The 21,553-nt window shown below is 37.3% G+C and overlaps 1 protein-coding gene across 3 annotated transcripts; it reads left to right on the forward strand.

The window, feature by feature from the left end:
* Positions 1–337: 337 nt before the first annotated feature.
* Positions 338–15,825, forward strand: LOC128017399 (adipose secreted signaling protein). Of its 3 annotated transcripts, none has more exons than XM_052602778.1 (7): positions 338–529; positions 2,602–2,979; positions 3,102–3,200; positions 8,135–8,271; positions 11,092–11,230; positions 13,595–13,720; positions 14,837–15,825. In XM_052602778.1, exons 3-7 carry the CDS (start codon positions 3,182–3,184, stop codon positions 14,935–14,937), a joined length of 522 nt encoding a protein of 173 aa, XP_052458738.1. In that variant the 5' UTR covers positions 338–529; positions 2,602–2,979; positions 3,102–3,181; the 3' UTR covers positions 14,938–15,825. The 3 variants fall into 3 exon arrangements, with proteins under 3 accessions (XP_052458738.1, XP_052458737.1, XP_052458736.1); XM_052602777.1 differs by having other exon boundaries at positions 2,602–2,961; XM_052602776.1 differs by lacking the exon at positions 2,602–2,979.
* The last annotated feature ends 5,728 nt before the right edge of the window (positions 15,826–21,553 follow it).

A 21,553-nucleotide genomic window follows, 5' to 3' on the forward strand; every position in this document is an offset into this window, starting at 1 on the left:
GGAGAGAAGAATGATGCATGTTAAAATGTCCAATAACCAAGGCTATTGTAGTTTTTTTAAATGTTTGAAGTCGTTATTAGATGATCAATGAAATATCTTCTGCTTCAATTTATGAATAAAACTCCGATTATGCTTATATTAGATCTTTGTTGATGAAAATGAATAAAGAATGATAACAACATAATATTAATGATTCACTGATGTAACATGCGCAGAAAGGACAACTGAACGCAGGCGAGAATCGGTGAGTGAATCATTTTGGTGAACTGACTCAGAAGACTCGAGTTATTCGTATGAATCTAAAGTCCCAACCACCGCACTCGAAACAAATTTACAGGCGCAAAAACCACGTGGTTAACGCGGAAGTTGTAGCCCCTAAGTAAAAGTGAGGTCGAGCACTCGCTCGCAGAATCAGATCAGCGCCTGCCTGGTTCTGACTGGAGCTTTGGGTTTTGCGCTCCTGGTTCTGGTTCATTTCTGTCGCGTCTTGGAATCTCCGGCAGCAGAAGCCTATTATCCGTGAGAAGAGGTGAGTATTTCAAGCCATTTCCTTTTAAAATTATCAATGTCGTGTACGTTTTTGCACGACTATTAGAAGAGGTCTCGAGAAGATCCATGCATTGTGTTATTCTGTCTGTCTCTTTTCACTCGTTCTGCTTAAAAATGCCTCTAAAGTCGGTATTTTAGTTTTGGTGTAACGTAACTAATTTACAGTCGTGCAAATCTAAAATCCCATAGATCAATCTGCAGGCATGGCTTTCTCAACACGAGGCAGGACTTGAAGGCTTCATCAAGCTCTTTTGTAATGCAACAGGCTGAAAGGCGTTGACTTTAAAGGAGCTGAAAAAGAGATTTATAGGATGCATTTGAAATGAGAACACTTGCATGGGGCATAGCTACTATCTGTCAAGCTTCCCAAAGTCATTTGGCTCAGGAAAATCACATATTATACAATTAGTGAAGAATGCATAATGGCAAGCCACAGCAGATTCTCCTGCAGAATGGCATGGCTTTTAGGATTGAGATGCATGTTAAAAATGTTTTGCTTTATAGGGTTATAGCCTATAAATGTCCTTTTAGAGCAATCCATATGAGACATTGACCCAGTTTTACCCCCCTCTCTCTCTCTGTGGCATGTTGTTATTATTACAGACTGGAACTGGTTCATATCTGTTGCGCCACTTCAGTTGTCACTTCAGCCAAAGTGTGTGATGTAGAGATGGAGGGAAATCTGGGGGTTTGACATTAGATTTCTGGTCATGTTGTATAGTAGAGAAAACAAGGAAATATTACATGAGCAATTGTCCAATATTTATGCACTTCTCACTCTAATTTAACCATTTGTGAAAGTAAATCGAGAAATGTAGGACAGAGAAAGAGAATTAAAGAGCGGGTTATTGAGGGCACACCCAACCACAACTGCCAGATTTTATTTTTTTGACTGAAATTAACAGTATTGAATGTTCTATCCACCCTGTATCTTCATATCTTCAGCTTTAATTGGGCCTGATATAATATTAATTTAAATGGACTGTTTGAGAAAAGGGCAGCAGGTGTATTTTGTGGAGAGTGGAATTAACAACCACACCCTTTAAAAAGTGGAAAGTAGTTATTATACTTGGTGCAGAAAAGATTGGTTATTGCATTTGGTGATCATAAAATGGTTATTGAATTTGGTGCAAAACATTTTTTGATTGCATCAGACAATATTTATTGCCTGTGGTGCACAAATTAGTTATTGTTGCACAAAAAATAGTTGTAGCATTTGGTGCACAAAAAAATGGTTATTGCATTTGGTGCGACACATTTTTGATTGCATTTATGCACAAATTAGTTTTTGGTGCAAGGAAAAACAGTTAAAGTTTTTGGTGCACAAATAATTAGTTATTGCATTTGATGCACAAAAAAAAAAAAGGTTTCAGCATTCGCTGCACTAAAAATAGGTTTAGTTATTGGATTTGGTGCACAAAAATAAACTGTTATAGCACAAAATTGATCTTCTATGATGCTAGAGTATTCTGAGTGGTTGCTAGGTGGTTACTTGCTGGCTAAAAGAGCCCATCCACAAGTCTCCATGATGGTTTTGTCTGTTTAATGCATACAGTTAGGGGTTTGTTCAGCTCACTCATCCTAAGCATGAGCAAAAGAAATAGTGATGCTCTTTGAAAAAGCACCACTTGTGCCTGTTCTACCGCATACCCTCTGCAATTTCTTTATCATTCATTATTAGGATAGAGAGGCAGGAAAATTGCTACTGTTGAGTGTTCTGTTGAAATCAGAATAGCAACGAGAATGTTTTGCTTTTATGTTGCAGTGCTGAATGACTGCTGCGATTTATGATCTCCACTTAATGATGTCATCAAGCTTTCTCCTCACCGATGTGCATTTAACATCTGACACCCTGCTCTTGCAGTACATCTTTAATTTGACAGTAAAGTGGATGGGCTTTACTGAACAAGCTGGTTTAACTCTCTCTTGCAGTAGGTGCTAGTGATTAGGCAATGTCTCAGTGTATGAATGTGTTTTGTAGCTCCCCAGTGAATTAGAAAGTCCCTGCATATTCCTTCATCCTGGTTCTGACGCTTCTCTAATGAGTTTCAGAAAGAGAGATCAGATAAAAGAAGAGTCACCGTCCCGAGGGAAAAACGAGAGCGATTTAAAAACAAAGACTGGAACATAAAAATGCTGACTTTGCAAACAGCAACTAAGAGAGCGAAGTGATCAAGGCACATCTGAATCCACTGCATGCATATTAACATCCGTCTACTGTGATTCCTTCATCTGGTCGGGTTGAGGTCTGGACATGGGCCCCGAGCGGTCTGGTCTCACGGGGTCCGGTATGGGCTGGGGTCTCATTACTCTGTCTTGGTGTGGATCTGGGACTTGGCTTATAGTTTACAACAAGACCACAGTCTGTTTCCAGTGTATAAAGCTGATAATAACCTCAAACATTTCTGGCATGTAAGCTTCAGCATTAGAGTAAGATATTTCATCTATATAAATACTTTTTCCCCCCATATCAGCTCTTTCTGTATTTCTCACACTGTCGTCTTCTGGCTATTGATTCCTTTTTTTTGTGGTTCTCTTTCTGTGTTCCTCAGGATTGTTTCGAGGTCAGATGTCATCTACGATGAGGCCGTAACAACAGCTTTACCGGAGTTTGATCCTGATTGTTACCAGAATGGCCACTGCTAAGAAAGGTACGTCTCTTTCTCTTTTCCACCCTCACAATCAAAGTTGACTTTTTTTTTTACGTTTATAATTGTCAAAAATATCAACTATTTCCTCTTCCTTTTTGGCGAAAACAAACTTTCTTCCTCTTTAATTTGTCACATAATATATATATATATACACACACACTATAGAAGGATACAGACATGAACATTATCAATAATTATTAGTGGTGCTTATATGCTATTGTTCTTATATTTAGTTATATGCATATTTCCTGTTTGTTTATTATTATTATTATATTTTTGTTCAAAAGTAAGGATTTTCAGTCAGATATTTATTTTTACAAATTAAGGCTTTTATTTAGCAGGGATGCATCAAATTAATCAAAACTGACAGTAAAGACTTTTACAATGTTAGACAATATTATTATTTAATATTTAAATGTTATTTTGAACTTTACATTTTTTTTTAAAAAGTCCCGAAAAAAGCAGCAAACCAGTGTGTTAGAAGGATTTCTGAAGGATCATGTGACACTGATGCTGAAAATTCAGCATTGCATGAATACATTTAATTTTTTAAATAGTAAATTGTAATATTTCACAAAAATCTTGAATTTACTATATTTTTAATCAAATAAATGCAGTCTTGATGAACATAAGTCTTTCAAAAACATAAAATGAACTGAATAAAACTATAACAACCTTTTTACAAAAGGAGTTGAATATGTTTTTTCAGAATAATCCCAGTAAGCTGACTTTTAAACTTTTTTTTTTTTTTATGTCAATCTTCTTATGAGTTTTGACAACCTGCTGCTTTTTCCTTCTCAGGAATGAGACTTCGAGGATGATTTTAATAAAGCATAAACCGTAATGAATTCTTGCTCAGTCGGCGGTGACTCAGCAGTTGCAAAACAAGTGGGCTGTTTCTTATTATCAGGAAATGTGCAAGAGCTTGTGTCTGTTTTCACATCTGTCCGAAAAGCCTTTTCAGAGATGTCGGAAAACTCGGAAAAAAAAAAAAGATTAGGTCTTTCCACTATTTATTGTGGTTATCAATCCAGAACATCTATGTTTTCTTCAGCTCCGACAGCTGTGCAACATTCACAGAGCATCTTTCGAGCCCTGGCTTTGTGTCGTTGCATGCTGAAGCACGAAACTGAACCCAGAACTGCTTTTCTTTCCATGGGCCGGTTCTCAGGGGCCAGATTTCTCGTTGTTGCCATGGTTACAGTGTGAAGTTTTAGATGAGGTTCATAAAATGCGGTGCCTCTACTGCACCGCCGGGCATTCGTTTAATAGAGAGCCCGTCTATCTCTGATCCCAGCCAGACTGCAGCATTTCTGATTTGTTTCAAGCAAATAAGACCTAAAGGTGGGGTGAGCTTTATCCAGCCTTATCTAGAAGTGATCCTAGTCACATACGATTTGAATACTCTGTTTCTTATGCTCCAGAAAACTGGATCACTTTACCTTTAACAGACTCTCTAAATATAGATCTAAAATTAAAATCTTATACAATTTTGTACATTTTATTCAGGATAGCTTTTATTTTATATTTTACTATGCGTTTTTTATTTATTTATATATATTATTTTATATATGGTTAAATTAGGATAATTGGAGCATTCTTTTTCCCCAGTGATCTCAACAGCAAAAAAAAAAAAGTTTTTATTTTATTTCTTGCAGTTTTTATATTCTTTTTGGTGTACACACCTAGCTTAATTTAGAAGCTTGCTTTAAAAATAAAGCGGTTTATAATTTATTATTATTATTATTATTATTATTATTAATAATAACAACAACAAAAACACTAATAAAATCATTGAATCTTTTTTTTCTTAACCTATTGGCTTATGTAGCATTGCAGGGATGCTAGAGTCTTTTATTATTATTAACTTATGTTTTTTTTTATTGTTAAGCACATTGAGAAGCTTGCTTTAAAATTACATTTTATTATTGTTTACTTTGTATTTTGTGTTCTTGTTTTCTCTGCTCTGTAATAACATTTAGGAGCTTGCTTCAAAAATAAAGTTTGTTTATTTTTGCCAACAAATAATTTGGCACTGGTAAAACATGTACTATATTATTTATAACATTGCATATCAGGACAGTCACTAGTGAAACTTGGTTTCTTGTGGCACCGTCAGCCAGCCAGTCTTTTTAGGCATCTATCAGGCATTTGGGGCTCAGGAAAAAACCAGAAAGTCAAAGACACAGATACATACACTGTTCAGGCTCTGCTGGTGCAGTGATCAATGTAGTGCTCAGAAGTCGCATGTAGCCAGTTTAATTGTAGATCTCCACTTCAGGACAGAGAGTATTTTAAGTGTACAGATGTCATCCAGACCATGAGACTGTGTTTGGCAGGTCTGTCCGTCACGCGTGAGAGTGTTTATAGTGCTCTACATCGGGCAAACAGTTGGAGTCCCATAACCTCTGAAATGAGGCCAATAATGTAGACACAAATGCCGTCCAGTCCCAGCTTACATTGCGTTATGTGTAATTTTATCTCTGTTGCACAAGACTTAGAGCAGCAGGCAAACAGCATCACCACTGACCCTCCAGACTCCTATCATTCTCATATTAGCATTATATAATCATACGCATTTCAAAAAAGTTTTCTTTCTCTTCTTTTCTGCATGTGCTAATCTAGTTTCAAATTAAAACTGGCATTGCACAATGCAAATATAGTTATAGCTCTTATGTGACAAATGGTTTGTAATGTTCTTGATGCTTTAGATCAGGGTTCATCAAATCTTATCCTGGAGGGCCAATGTGCTCCAACCCTGATCAAACTCACCTACCTGTGATTTTCTAATGATCCCAAAGACATTGATTAGCATGCTCAGGTGTGTTTGATTAGGGTTTAAGCTGAACTCTGCATGAAAAGTGGATCTCGTGGGTCAGATTTGAGGATCCCTGCTTTAGGTAAAAGCAGTTGCTAAATGCAATATTTACTGAAGCTAGTTTTGAGTGTGAATGTGTTGTATCTTGGCAATTGACTCTTCTTTTTTTTTTGTTTTTATTACTCTTGCTACTCTCCCGAGATGTTCCCTGAATTTCACATGTCATTTATTTTTATTCATAGCGCAGGGATCTAAAGAGTCCCTGATGTTATCTACAGTCTGTCTGTCAATGGCTGCCTGTTTAATCTTTATTGTGGCTGCCATTGGCAGCTGTTATTGTTGCTCATACTTTGGTTTAGTGATCTGAATAAACTCTCAACACACATCTTAGATTGTTTGTGTCTGTGCAATCATGTGGTTGTTTGGCATTACTATATAAATCATATATGGATGCTAGAATATGTGAAGTGGGTTTTTGATTTTGAAGGCTAATAAAACTTTAGCTCAAAAACCTTTTAGCGTGTGTGATCAGCATAAACATTTTCATCAGAAAATGTAAAAATATGAATCATTTTATAGTTACTTGCCCATTTAATTTAGATTCATAGTAGAAGAAAAAGTTAATTGTGGGAAATTAATTGTGACATCTCCAAAATGCAATAAAATCAGGTTATTTTTGCAGAGGCTTTGATCAGATGTAGAGGAATATAGAGAGAAAATGAAGGACAAATCACCACCGCTGATGTTCATTATGGTGGACTCGGATGTGAGTGATTGGAGACTGTTTAATACCCTTAATATGTGGTGTCTCTAGCATTGATTTACTCTTATCCTGCCCCACAAATGGATTTTTAATGAAGAATGGGCATTGATCATGCACTCCAGTTTGATCTGTGTCTGAGAAATGTACCCCTGAGGGCCTGGTTACTTGCTTTATTAAATCAGACCATGAAAAGGAAGAACCTATAAGAACATTAGAAGAGATTTTCTTAATTGTTTTAGTTTTGATATTTTTAATGCTGGTGCTTTAAATAGCACATACAGCTTGCACAGTAACATCATACCAGAAAAGTTGGATCTTTTAAAAATAATTACACTTTCAAAAGACTCCTATATTCTTGTTCCATTTGCTTGCGCTCTATCTAGCTCTATCTATTTTTGAATGCATCTTACATAAACATCCCCTAAAACCACGTCAAGTGAACCTGAAAACTGTTTTTAAGTCCCTAATAGGTCCTGTGGGAAAGAAAGACTGAGACCGAGACCAACTTGAAAACTAAAAACACCCATATTAGTCTTCTTAGGCCCAAAACTTATTCTATGCATATCTGCATTATTGAGTCATAAGGTCATATCCTGCTGTCTGCATAATTTCTTAGTCTTTTTTTTTTTATTTAGGTGCTTGTTTGGTCCAAAGCTTAAAGGAATAGTTCAACCAAAAAGTTTAATATGCTGAAAATTTTACTCACCCTCAGGCCACCCAAATTGAGTTTGTTTCTTCATAAGAACAGATTTGGAGAAATGTAGCATTGCATCACTTGCTCATCAATGGATCCTCTGTGATTCATGTGGTGTTTTTATAAGATGTTTGGACTGCAGAGGATCCAGTAATGTAATGCTACAGTACATTTCTCCAAATCTGTTCCCATGAAGAAACAAACTCACTTTGGAGAGCCAACAAGTCTATACATTTTCATTGAGCGATCGTTTCCTTTAAATAAAAAAATGATTTTTTTAAAATAGCATTTAAGACCATGAAGGCATTGGGGTTATTGTACACATCAGCTTTATTCTCTCTGATCCAAGTGTTTTAAACTGATCTGGTTTTGTATTCCTCTGCTTAAACGCAGTTTTTGCCTTTTACACTGAAGCTGGTAAATCCCATGCACATCCAAACTAATGTAAGCCCACTTGTGATATAACTTTCTTTGACTAAAGTAATGAAAAGATCTCTGATATTAGAATGAAGGTCATTCAGGGTTTTTAGATGTCAGATGGCAAGTGTGATTTGAATAATTTCAACTTTAAAAGCTTTTTCATTCAGCGATGTCTTTTAACCTGTGGCCAGTGTGTAATAAGTGCAGCTTTAATCGCTTTGCTTTTGTTCCTCCTGCAGCGTCGTCTAAGACGGGAGGTGTTCGCTTCGCTGAGGAACCCGCTGAAGCCGCTCACTCTCATGTGCATTTTGACGAAAAACTGCACGACTCTGTTGTCATGGTGATCCCCGAGTCGAACGGGAACTTCCTGGTGAAGGTGAGAGCGAGTGCTATTGCTGGGGTTATTAATTAGCTTCATTTGAAGTTCTTCAGTCATGCACATGAGTTCATATTACAGGAAGAACATTGATTTAATTTCTCACATCAACGCTTCAGCTTCTTTCCTTTGGTCAGCATATTCTACTTGACTTCTAGCCTTGTCGTTATGTTGAAAGACAGTGACGGGACTCATGCTTGGAGCAGTCAGTATGTCAGAGCATGTGTACTGAACACTTTTGGCAAAAGCTTGGATGAGATCATTTTTTAACTCTGATTAACTGTTTCCTAATTATTATTTTTTTGGTGCAATGCATTGCCATCAAGCTTTTTATTAGTGGGTCTCACTAAGGCAAGCTATTTGAACCAATTGTAAGTATTAAACTGCTATGCAACTCATTCTGTAATGTGTGAAGCTGAATGATATCTGAAATCATGCGGCTTGCTCCAGAGAGATGCAGTGTTACTTTTCTAAGCGATTTTTTTTAGAACACCTTAGTGTAGATGGATGGATGGAATGATGAATAGAATGAAAAACAGATGGATGGATGAACAGTAGATGGATGGATGGAACAATGGATAGAATAAACAATAGATGGATGGATGGAACGATGGATGGAACGAACAATGTATGCATGGATGGATAGAACAAATGATGGATGATTGAAACCATTAATAGAATGTACAAAGAATGGATGGACAGATGGTTGGAATGAATGATGGTTGGGAGGGGTGGATGGACGAAACAATGAATAAAATGAAGGATGGATAGAACGAACAATGGATGAATACAATGTTGCATGGATGGATAAACAGAATGATGGGTGGACAGAAAGAATGATCGATGGAACAATGGATAGAACAATGGATGCATAGAATGAACGATAGATGGACGGCTGAATGTATTGAAGTATAGAAGCATCCCAGCGTTGAACTTGGTCTTGTTTATAAAACATTCTGCACTGAAATGACGGGAATAAACAAACTCCATTGCTGTCCCGGAAAAAACAAACTGCATCCACTGTTCCCTTAAAGCTGGGTTCTTTGAGAAGCCTAACAAGGTCATCTTTCCCACACAACCAAACATACTTCTTTGAAGACATTCTTCTTGAGCAGGTCCTGTTCAGCGCTGCCGATGACTTCCGTAACCCGAATGAAGCATGTTGAGGGGCTGCTCTTGCTCTCGCTCTGGTCGCTGTGTGTGCGCGCTTCCAGGAGAAATGCCCATACAAGGAATTCTGCCCTATATGATGTCATACAGGGCCATATGCAAAAAAAAAAAAAAAAAAATACTTAGTCATATGTCCAACATCTTTTTTTTAAACTTTGTTAAATAGTTGGATTCTAATGCTAACCATGGCCAGTGTAAATATCTCAGAATGTATAAAATAGCTCCCCCTCCCCTAAAAAGTTTACTGAAGCTCCAGTCACACAAGTTCTTTGTTGTTGTTGTGAGAACAGTGACTTTTTGAACATATTTAATCACACAGAGAGTGTTTTTTCGTTCCTCCTACTCGCAAATATCTAAGACCAGATACACAGTTATGCTGGCGTTCACCCCACAGTGGGTGTCATATTCTCTTGACTCTTTTCATTGCAGATGTCTTTCTGAAACTGCCCTGTTACTGCCCCGTGTTGCCATGGAGACCAGCTTCAGCACCGTCAAGCAGTATATAAACACCTGAACCTCTGAATTATTGTGTTTAGATGAGGGCTCTGGTCAGATAAGACGTCATCCTTCACTGAGACACAGATGTAGTTTGATGGTTTCCTACCATGAGCTCTGTCACTGCCTTTCCTAATATTTTCACTTCCCATTGTTTTTATTCCAAAATATCATCCTAATTTCCTTCCTTGGTTAGTAAGATCTTCAATAATGAACTTTAAATCTGTTTTTTGGGCTGTGAAACAGTTTCATGCAGTTACATCAGTGGATCATATAACAGATTATAAATCATGTATTTCATGCTCCTAAAATTAAAGGGTTAGTTCATCCAAAAATGAAAATTATGTCATTAATAACTCACCCTCATGTCGTTCCAAACCCGTAAGACTTCTGTTCATCTTCGGAACACAGTTTAAGATATTTTAGATTCAGTCCAAGAGCTCTCAGTCCCTCCATTGAAAATTAGGGGTGCACCGATAAAGATCGGCCGATCATTAATGCGCATCTCGTCAGTAAAGCCGGTTCTCTAATCAGCGGTAAATTCCATCAGGTGCATGATTTTCACATAGTGCACCCCTATTGAAAATGTATGTACGGTATACTGTCCATGTCCAGAAAGGTAATAAAAACATCATCAAAGTAGTCCATGTGACATCAGCGGGTCAGTTAGAATTTGTTGAAGCATCGAAAATACATTATGGTCCAAAAATAGCAAAAATGACGACTTTATTCAGCATTGTCTTCTCCAAAAATAATAATATTCAGCACCGTCTTCTCTAAAAAATAACACGCATGCATTTTTTCTGTAAAAGTTCAAATGTTCCATTAAAAAAATTCATTATAATATATCAGGTTTTGTGGGTTAAAAGTCAACTATGATTGTTGTTTGGCTCTAAATTCATTGAGCTAAGTTGACTATGCTTTCATCATCAGTCAACTAACTAACTAACTATGAAGCCATAAATGAAGCAATCAACTAGGGACTTATAAATAAGTTAACTGTAATTCATAAAATGATTTCATCACTCAACTAAGATTTCATTAACATTGTTTATCACTGTAAACTATGACCTCAGATTTGACTCATTAATCTCATATAATCATAGACCTGCTGACACCCAACCATAACCTCTCTGCTTCTCTCCATCTCCTCAGGTGGGCTTCCTGAAAACACAGCACCGATATGAGATCGTGTTCACACTGCCTGAGATGCCAGAACTCGGGAAAGATGTGTGTCCGGCCCCCATCCCCAATCCTCACCTCCATATCACTAACATAACACCGTCCTCAGATGGTACGTCCCATCACTTTCAGCTCTCTGACCCATCACAGCTGAACATACTGATGGAGAAAAGAGACGTTAAGTCTGGTGATTTAACATTGCAGTGTTTCCCAAACGTTTTCCAAAATCCTTTAGGCATATTTAAATCATTTTTATAATGGTAAATAAACAAAAAAGTTGCAACTAAAGTCTTTTGGGGAAAAGAAAATGGTTCTTCTATATGGCATCTTTCTAAAAAAAAAAAAAAAACTTCCGGAAATGTTATATAGAAGACTGAATTAGACAATGACATTCGCACAAACAGATCACAAATATACTTGTTTGACCGAGCTTTGCGTCCTCTTAAGAATAAAACTCCTGAGAGCTATATTCAAATGAAGGGCCCTCAGAACCGGTTTACACCAGTTATGATTATGAGTTCATTTAATGGGAAAGAATGAACGAGTGCTCTATGATCACTGCTGAACAAAAGATTAAGCGTGAATCATCGCATGATTGCTTTGAAAGCTGCAGATCTGCTGACGAGAAACGCTCACTATTTCAGCAGTAACTGAATTAAACTGATGCTCATTTGAGAGTATTGGCTGATCAGTTAAACAAAAAGATGCATGGGCCTATATGCTATTTTTTTATAGGCATTAAAATAAAGCATTTATGGGTTTTTTTCAACACGCAGCTGTTCTGTGAGACACAGTGAATTAAAAAGGTCAAGTGTGTCATTTTTAAAGTGAATGCATTCTGATATATTGTGATTTAATATGTAGAGAAAGCACTTGTGCATTAAGAAATGTGAGAACTATGAAGAGTGAACGCAGCGGTGAGGTGCCAGCTCAGCGCCAACAAATTTTAACTAGCACATATTTCGTGGCAGCAGAATGAAAAGTGTTCTTTTGCGAACGGCCGCTAGACCGTTGGTACATCGACTTCCTTAAATGTACAGTTTACAGGAAAAATACGGTTTACATACTTTTGAATGTCCCAACGTGTAAACATACGGCTCAGTAGCATTGCTGTTTGCGATTTTAATACAACTCATGGTGTTGAATGTGGTGCCTACATTTAAAAACATGAGACGCATGGAAGTGGAGCAAGTTTTGCAAAGAAAAAAAAATTCAAGCAAATTTACACCGTAAAAGAATGGAAAGCAGCCCCTCAGATTTTTGAGCCAAGAGGATTTTAATGCATAGAATGCATTTTCTATTTGATACGATCACACCGGTGTGATAAGAATGCTCAGTGCGGCACATCAGCAGCTGCTAAATTAAATTTGAGATCGCTCTGGCGCTGAGACAGAAGCATTTTTACAGCGCTGAGCATTATAACCAATCACACACGATTCTGATGATCTTGTGAATTTAATGGCCAATCGGAGGCGTTCAGATGAGTCATCGCTTAAACCCTGGTGTTTTGTTCAGTGCGTGCACTCACTGACTGAATTCTGCTCTCTGGCGAATTCTCTCACCAGGAACAATTAAGTGCAGATGTGAGCTAGATATTCAGGTTGGATATCAGGTAGGTTGCTTTGTCATTTAACTGAGGGCACATATTAAAGAAATTCCATTCCTATGGCTCTGTACTAACTAAAACATGACTGTACAGTATCAGTAGCTATAAAAATATTTCAAAAAATATAATGAAAGATGCTACAGCATATATTAAAATAGAAGCTAGCACTAAAAGGAAATGAGATTTTTCTAATGCACATGGTGATGAGTGGCATCTAAATTCAATTATTGCACTTATGAAGTGGCAGCCGCTAAATACAATTATTGCACATTATAAATAAATACTGTTATTGCAGTATCCCCATCTTTACATTAACACTAACATTAGGCTACTTTGCCCATCACCCATTACTTTACAGTTGATCAGCTAACATGATCTATAAAGGTGCAAAATGCCTTTACTTACATATTTGAGAACGAATACGTTTGGTAATATTTCGGATATAAAAATTGAAAAATTACCAATTGGGGGCCTTTAATCAGTTTGTGCCCTCATAATCCATCCCTGGTGTATACATATGAGTGTCCCAACATCCCAAAACCTGCTGCAGTAGTGTTAGTGGAGACTGGCCTATGCCTGTTTGTGTTGTGATTTATAATGCTGCTTGTGACACCGCTCACAGCAGCTTCAAGGTATTTTCCATTGCGGCGATAGATTGTGTGCGTTTGCCAAGGAAAAGATAAATATAGACATCAGATAGGAGATGTGCCCATGAATAAATACAGTTCTAGCTGAACTCATCGATTCCTAAACTGGTGTGACCTACAGCTAAGCAATCATTTTGTCTGTGAGATGAAGACATGTTTTGTGCACAGTGGCTGTAGATGATTGTGGAAAATACTTTTTGTTGTTGACCGTGTCTGTCTTCAGGAGGTCTGAGGGTGACTTGTGAATATATGGCCCATCAGGAGGGAGTGATGTGTGAGGAGGTGCAGATTCTTAGCGAGAGCAAAGAGGACGCGAGTGTGAAGGTCAAAGTTCATGCTCGTGTAATGGGTAAGTGACCGTTGATTTTCCATTATTCTGGCTAATGTTTCTGAGAAGTTGTGACATCTTTGGACAAAAAAATGTCCAAAAAGTTAAGGCACAATTTGAATGAAGCTCTGAATAAAAGGAGATCAGACACACGGTTGTTTGCTGCTCTCTACTGGTATTCTTATGTAAAATCTGATTAAAAGAACAGTTCAACACAAGTTTAGCTCTGACAGCATGTGCAGAATAATGTCCATCACAACAATAAGTTTAACTTTAGTTCCACTGTAAGTGTTGATGTGTACGTTTTGCCATTTTTAAAGAAAATAATTTTTTATTTTCAGCAAAAATTTGCTGAAAAGTTCCTCACCCTCAGGCCATCCACGATTTAGATGAGTTTATTTCTTTGGAGAATCAAGCAATACATCACTTGTTCACTAATGGATCCTCTGCAGTGAATGGGTGCCGTCAGAATGAGAGTCCAAACATCTGATAAAAACATCACAATAATCCACAAGTAATCCACACCACTCCAGTGCATCAGTTGTGAAGTGAAAGATTGTGTGTTTTTAAGAGACAAATTCATCAAGATATTTTTTTTAAGTCTAACCACTGCTTCCAGGTAAAATGTGACCTAACACTTTATAAGAAAGTAATCTCATCTGAAACCGGAGAGAATTTACTGTAATTCAAGCACCGTTTACAAGCAAAAACAGTTCTAAACAAATATTTTCATTGATTTTGATGTGTGAGGACAACGGGATTTTGTTCTCTTAAGGACTCATATTTTGGCCAGAGGCTATGGATTAAAGTTAAAACATCTTAATGATGAATATGTTGCCTATAAACACAGCTTGTTGCGTCACAAGACATTATCTGGTGGACTGGTTTTTGTCAGCTGTTTGGACTCTCATTTTGACGGCACCCATTCACTGCAGAGGATCCTTTGGTGAGCAAGTGATACAATGCTACATTTCTCCAAATCTGTTCTGATGAAGAAACAAACTACATTTTGGATGGCCTCAGGGTGTGTACATCTTCAGCAAAATAAAATTGTAAAAACTTCAAAACAGAATGTTTTGTGAACAGATATAAAGTTGAACTTGTGTAGTGCTGTAAACGTCTGTTCTCCTCTGTCAGACCGTCATCACGGGACTCCGATGCTGCTGGAAGGCGTGCGCTGCATAGGAGCAGAACTCGAGTATGACTCTGAGCAAAGCGACTGGCAAGGCTTCGACTGAGCGCCTGAACCTCACAAACTTCCCAATCAGTGCCATATATCTCGTGTCGGCAGCGACAGAATATTCCAGATTCTGGACTTCTGTAATCAGTGTCACTGCTTTCTGCTCGCAGCGTTTGGAAACAAACTGTGGTTACTAGCTTGTTTGTACTGTTACAATTGAATGTAGGAATGATCTATCGTTTACTGTAGCTCTCTGTGAATTGCTGTTTTTCAGGTTTGAATAAAAAACAATTTTTTTAGATAAAAACAAGTGTAATATGCTCTCATGTCTGTGCTTTTGCACTTTCTTGCAGCCATCTGATGTGAGGATAATGTTTTTCAGCTTGTTTGTACCAGTAGGAGGCGCTGCTGGCAACAAAATCAATCTGACACGTTTCACCTTGAACTTCGGTGGCATCTTGGCTTTTAAAGTTTGAATGTTTTGATTCATCTGCTGAAATGAATTCGATAGTAATTTACTCCAAATCATTTTAGATCCAGCAAATGTTGGAGATTTTGTCTGCCCTGATAGATTTTTTATGAGATCATCAGTTTAAGGGCTTGTTCATTCATCTTTTGTGTGTTTTTTTTTTTAAGCCAAAGTGCCTGAATCACGTACCTTGTAGTTGATTTGATTGATGCTAGCATGTAAATCGAGCTATTACACATTGAACATTGACAGCCTTATTTCAGCATAGTGCTATGTCTATTCTTAACTCTATTTTACTGCTTTTATGAGGTCTCTGGATCTCTATGAAAGTTCATGTGTCTTTTCAAATGGAAATTCTAAATAATTTCTCCCAGAGCAAATAATGTTGAGGGTCTTCATTGTTAACGCCTTGTTTCTCTGTCCTACTGTAATTTTTTTAACTTAAAATTCAAATAAAATTCACTTGTTGATTCAAAATGCTTTTAGAAGTTTTAAGTTTATAAAACAATTGTGAATCATTGCATTGAACAACCACTAGTGAGCAGTGTACTCTAAAATTAATAATGAACATATTTACAGTTTCCTGAATGTTAAGGATTGGACATCTGGTTGCATGTTTTGGTTTTTGATAAATGTACAATAAAATCACAAGTCTGATAATGAATTATGAATATACAAATGTCTTCATGTCCACTCATGCATTTTCCTATGGAAAAGATGGATGTCTTCAGAAGATTAAATAATCATTGATCTGAGGTACTTGCATTACTTCTGAAGAAACTTTAACTTCATTTTCTGATCTTATTTTAAATTGATTATGACTGACTTCATGCATTCCTCCTACATCCATCACGTGCAGCTTTCATTTTTCATCGCTAACAAATACACAATATTTTTTGTATTTTTACATTTTAATTTTTAGCTATGCAAATCTGACACCCTGAAAGGAAAAAAAAAACATGCATAGTCTATCAGTATAATAATAAACTTTATTTCCAGACCCAGAGGGATCCATAGTACAACACAAAAACACATACATAGAAAAAAAACAAATAATAAATATACAAGAAGTAAAAATAGACCCTACACAGTGTTCAGTGTCTAACATACAGACATGTACACCAATGGTTCCACAGTCTGGACGAAAATCTTACAGAACTTCGTCTAGGGTTAGCCAACACAGCAATTAGGTCATTTTTTGACTCAGACACCCTACCCATAAATCTAAACATTAAGTTACGCAAGACTGCAGCACAGGTACCCCAGCACTAACAAACATATGGCTGCACTGGAGTCTCTTGGGACTCTTAGCAGCAGCCTCATGCTGTCATTATAAGCCACTGTGAGCTTTCTAATGCTATCTTGCTTATAACGGCACCAAAGATAGGCAGTATACAACGGTGTACAGTATGTTCTAAAGAGTGAAATCTTCACAGGAACAGAGCACATACTAAACTTACGACACAACATGTTCGCTTGCACATACAGCTTACGACGCTGCCTATAAATATCCTTGTCATCAGACAGGTCATTTGCAATAATATGGCCAAGATATGTAATATCTGTGCATACATCAAGTACAGTACCAGATAGATAAAAATCAGGAAAATGAGAATGTTTATCATCTCTACTTCTTATAGTCATAATTTTACTCTTTTTTTGGATTATACTTTATATCAAAATCTACACCATACTGTGTGCATAGTCTCAAAAGCTGTTGTATACCAGCACTATATGGGCTAAAAATGACCGAGTCATCAGCGTACATAAGGGGATTAATTAGTGAGTCACCAACCCTACAACCTGTACCACAAGCATTTAAAATCATAGACAAATCATTCATATACACATTAAAAAGAAAAGGAGACAGAATTCCACCCTGTCGAACCCCACTGGTCACTTTAAAGGGAGCCGTTGTTACACTCCCCCATTTAACTCTCATTGTCTGATGAGAATACCAATAGACCAAGATTCTAATCCAAAAACCAGGGACCCCTGGTTTTAAAAACAATTTTTGATGATTAACACGGTCAAATGCTTTAGAGGCATCAATGAAGCACAAGAACATTGTGGAATTTTGTCTATTATATCTATCTTAAATTTCCTTTAGTGCAAAAATACATAAATCAGTACCATGCTTTCGTTTAAAACCAAATTGATTATCCGTAGACAGGACGTACCTCTCAAGTCTACACAGAACAACTGTCTCCAGCACTTTTGACATAACACTGGCCAAAGCTATTGGCCTATAGTTATCTGAGCTATTCAGCTTCCCCACTTTATCCTTGATAACAGGTACCAGCTCAACAGACAGCATAGAATCAGGTAACTCCCCATGAACAAAAAACCCTGTGTAGCACATAGCCACCAGAGGACACAGTTTCTTACTGGCAAGTTTAAGATGTTCAGCTGTAATATGGTCCGGACCACATGCCTTAATATCCCTTAGCTTCAATATTGCTTCATGGATTTCAGACGAAGTAATAACAACATCATCATTATGCTCCACATTATCCACCACAAACAGATTACTTTTTACACAGTTTAGTAGTTCACAATAATGTTTCCGCCATAACTGTGAAATTTCATCAGGACCACTCACACCATCTATATTAGACGGAAGAGATATTTTGCAATTATTAATAGTTTTAATTTCTTTCCAGAAATCATTAACATTATTATTTTGCAGCTTCCATGCCAGTGAATCAGACCTCATAATGTTTTCATTTCTTTTAATATAGCGAAGTGCACATTTAAATCTGGCATTAGTGCTTTTTTTTTTTGTTTCAAACAAGGGGCCATGCCTACTTTTGCCTGACTCAGCCCATTTTTTAAAAGCATTACGGGCCTCTACATGAAGCTCTTCTACGTATTCCTTCCAACCTGGCTTAGCAATGCACAAGTTTTTCCTAGGTTTATATAGAGGCCTACTCGAAATACTGAGAGACTCCACAATAGCTTCATACAGGGAACATAAAGCCTTACAGTGTTGCACATTCTTACAATTCATATCCCGACACAATAAGGCATAATTTGGGACCTCAATATTGGCCAACAAAGCATCTGAATGATCAACATACCTATTAAGATCTTGCTTAGAAATTTTTGACCAATTTATTTTCTCTACATCAATGCCATTGTCCACAGGCAACAACACCGGTATAGTGCCTATGTTCAGCACCACGAAAAAAGGTATATGGTCCGTAGTAACCAGATCATACTCAATCTTCATTATCTCAATGGAGTCATGCATCCACTGTACAAAGGCAGTGATCTAGCCAGGAAGTAGAGTGTCAGGCCTCACTGATATAAGTATAACTATCATTTGGCAATAGTACCTTACTAGATAAAATTAATCCACTGTCTGTACAAAACTGCAATAAATGATTACCAAATGAAGAGTTTGCATCAGTAATGTCAGCATTCATGTCACCTAAAACATATATGCAGGTGGATGAATTATCCTGAATAAAAGACATAATGAATGCCAATCTACTGAGGTACTCATCCTCATTAAATATGCACTCATATGGCATATAAACATTCAAAATGATTAGTATAAATTTTGCATGGTCTTCTATCTCATTTTCACTTCATTAATGAGAAAGCGCGCTATAGTGAGCAGATTACTGTGAGCCCAGATCAGTAGTGAAGGTTTGTGGTTTGTATGTCAGTCATTCAGTGTCAGAATCACCTCCTCAGGGAAGAGTATTGTCTCTATGTCTGAGTGTCACTATCTTTGTGTGTCACTGCGATGTCTGACACTGATCTACTGAAGCAGAAAACTCTGCTCAGAGCCAAATGAACACTCCTAAATCTTAGTTTTATGAAAATGTGGCATCTTCTTCTTGACAGTGCCACATCTTCACAGCTGGTGAGAGCATGTGATGGTTTAACTGAGCTGCCAGAGTGTTTTTTCAAATTTAGTGTTTTCTCATATTACAATTGATACAAACACAAAACTGACTTTAACAGGCTACACACGATACACAAGTTTCCATTAAGAAATGGTACATAACATTGATAAAAAAAAATGTGTATTTTAAATAGTAATTGTCTATTTTGTTTATTGGCTATTCTTGGTTAGCCTAGCCTACTGAAATGTGTTTGCCACAATAAGATCACAGAACCTCGACTGTAATTTGAATTACAAATTCGATTTTTTTCTCATTACATCTATTTGATTTGTAAATGACTGTAACTACTATGGTCGGTTTTAAGTCTTATTTCGATAAAATGGCCTAGATTCATTTCTGTTTATTCATACTGATGTTCACATAGTTCACACGACGACGCCTTAAATTGATGCGAGTTTATTGCAGATTCCGTGTTATAATATAAAGTTATCTATTGGATTTGTCGTTCCGGTTTAAACGTTTTCGTAGCTGCATTATTGTTCACTTTTAAAATGATAACGTTCACGTCTGATTCTATGATTTCTTATCAACTAATGATACTGGGGGGACTTTTTTTTATAATGTTTACAGTTAAGGTCCACGTTTTTCTATCAGAATGAAGAACTAAGAAACTGTTATGTCTTGATTTGACTCTTACATATAAATTAGATTGGGTGTAAATCAACGCACCCTGAGTTACATTCAATTATATTAATGACTTGAATCATATATTGAGCCTCATTTGATTTTACTTGACGAAACATGTCTGGTAGATAAAATATCCAACATATTAACTATGAGAGCTTTTGAAAGCTTTTATTATAAGCTGGAAGCACGGGATACATTTTAAGCACGACTCACTTTCCTCACGAACGAATCACTTTCGTAGCCTTATTTTTGGACCGGGCCGCATGCCATACTAGACCTCTCTTGACTGTATACTGCTGGTTTGAGGAACTGACTGACAGCTCCATTCATCACCTTCACCGTTTAATCTGTGCTGAGCAGCTGAATTCAATAAAGAGCCATTTCACCACTGAATGAGAAACACTGTTGAAAGTGGCAAAACTGCAATTATTTCATTGCGGCCTCCGTAATGGGATTGCGCTCTAGTATAAAATATTCTAATTGTGGTGTTGTGTATTATGGCAGTGGTCCAGCGATGAGACGAACACATGTGGTTCACGCGCCGCGAGGTAAACACAAATAAACCTCTCCTTCATACAAGAATGACTAGAATGCATCTTACAAACCGAAACCCCATCCCTTCTGTCTATTCATGTGGATGTACATTGAAAGTCTGAACGTCTGTCAATACTGAGTCAAAAAGAGCTCAGTCTCATGAAAATGTGTATAAATAGTACTCTCAGTTTGGTTAACTATAGGCTACGCAATCAGGGGGAATACTGCTGATCTGACAGTAGTCCAGAAGACAATCATTTGACACCCTTCACAAGGAGGATAAGCCACAAATATTAATTGCCAAAGAAGCTGGCTGTTCACAGAGTGCTGTATTCAAGCATGTTAACAGAAAGTTGAGTGGAACAAAAAAGTATTGAAGAAAAAGATGCACAACCAAGAGAAACACAGCTTTATGAGGATTGTCAAGCAAACTTGATTCAATAATTTGAGTGAACTTCACAAGGAGTGGGCTGGGGTCAAGGCATCAAGAGCCACCACACACAGACATTTACTTCTAAACCACAAACAACGTAAGAGGCATCTTACCTGGGCTAAGGAGAAGAACAGGACTGTTGCCCAGTGGTCCAAATTCCTCTTTTCAGATGAGAACAAGTTTTGTATTTGATTTGGAAACAGAGGTCCTATAGAGTCTGGAGGAAGGGTGGAGAAGCTCAAAGCCTAAGTTGCTTGAAGTCCAGTGTTAAGTTTCCAAAGTCTGTGATGATTTGGGGTGCAATGTCATCTGCTGGTGTTGGTCCATTTTGTTTTTTGAAAACCAAAGTCACTGCACCCATTTACCAAGAAATCTTGAAGCACTTCTGCTGACCAGCTTTTTGAATATGCTGATTTCATTTTACAGCAGGATTTGGGACCTGCCCACACTGCAAAAAGCACCAGAAGTTTGTTAAATGACTATGGAGAATCTATATACCAAAAAATACAGAGGAGCTGAAGGCCACTGTCAAAGAAACCTGGGTGTCCATACCACCTCAGCAGTCACAAACTGATCACCTCCATACCATGCCAAATTGAAGGGAGCCCTACAAAGCATTGAGTAGCTACATGTACAGTAGAGTAAATGAGCATACTTTCCAGAAGGTCAACTCTTTTTATTGGTCTCATGAAGT

The sequence above is a fragment of the Carassius gibelio genome, chromosome A7 (genome assembly GCF_023724105.1).
Source record: "Carassius gibelio isolate Cgi1373 ecotype wild population from Czech Republic chromosome A7, carGib1.2-hapl.c, whole genome shotgun sequence".
Taxonomy (NCBI): domain Eukaryota; kingdom Metazoa; phylum Chordata; class Actinopteri; order Cypriniformes; family Cyprinidae; genus Carassius; species Carassius gibelio.

What these genes read in the sequence shown, in the direction of transcription:
- LOC128017399 (XM_052602778.1), top strand. An exon ending in CATAACACCGTCCTCAGATG is followed by an intron (nt 11,231 to 13,594) that starts GTACGTCCCATC and finishes GTCTGTCTTCAG; the next exon opens with GAGGTCTGAGGGTGACTTGT. An exon ending in AGTTCATGCTCGTGTAATGG is followed by an intron (nt 13,721 to 14,836) that starts GTAAGTGACCGT and finishes CTCCTCTGTCAG; the next exon opens with ACCGTCATCACGGGACTCCG.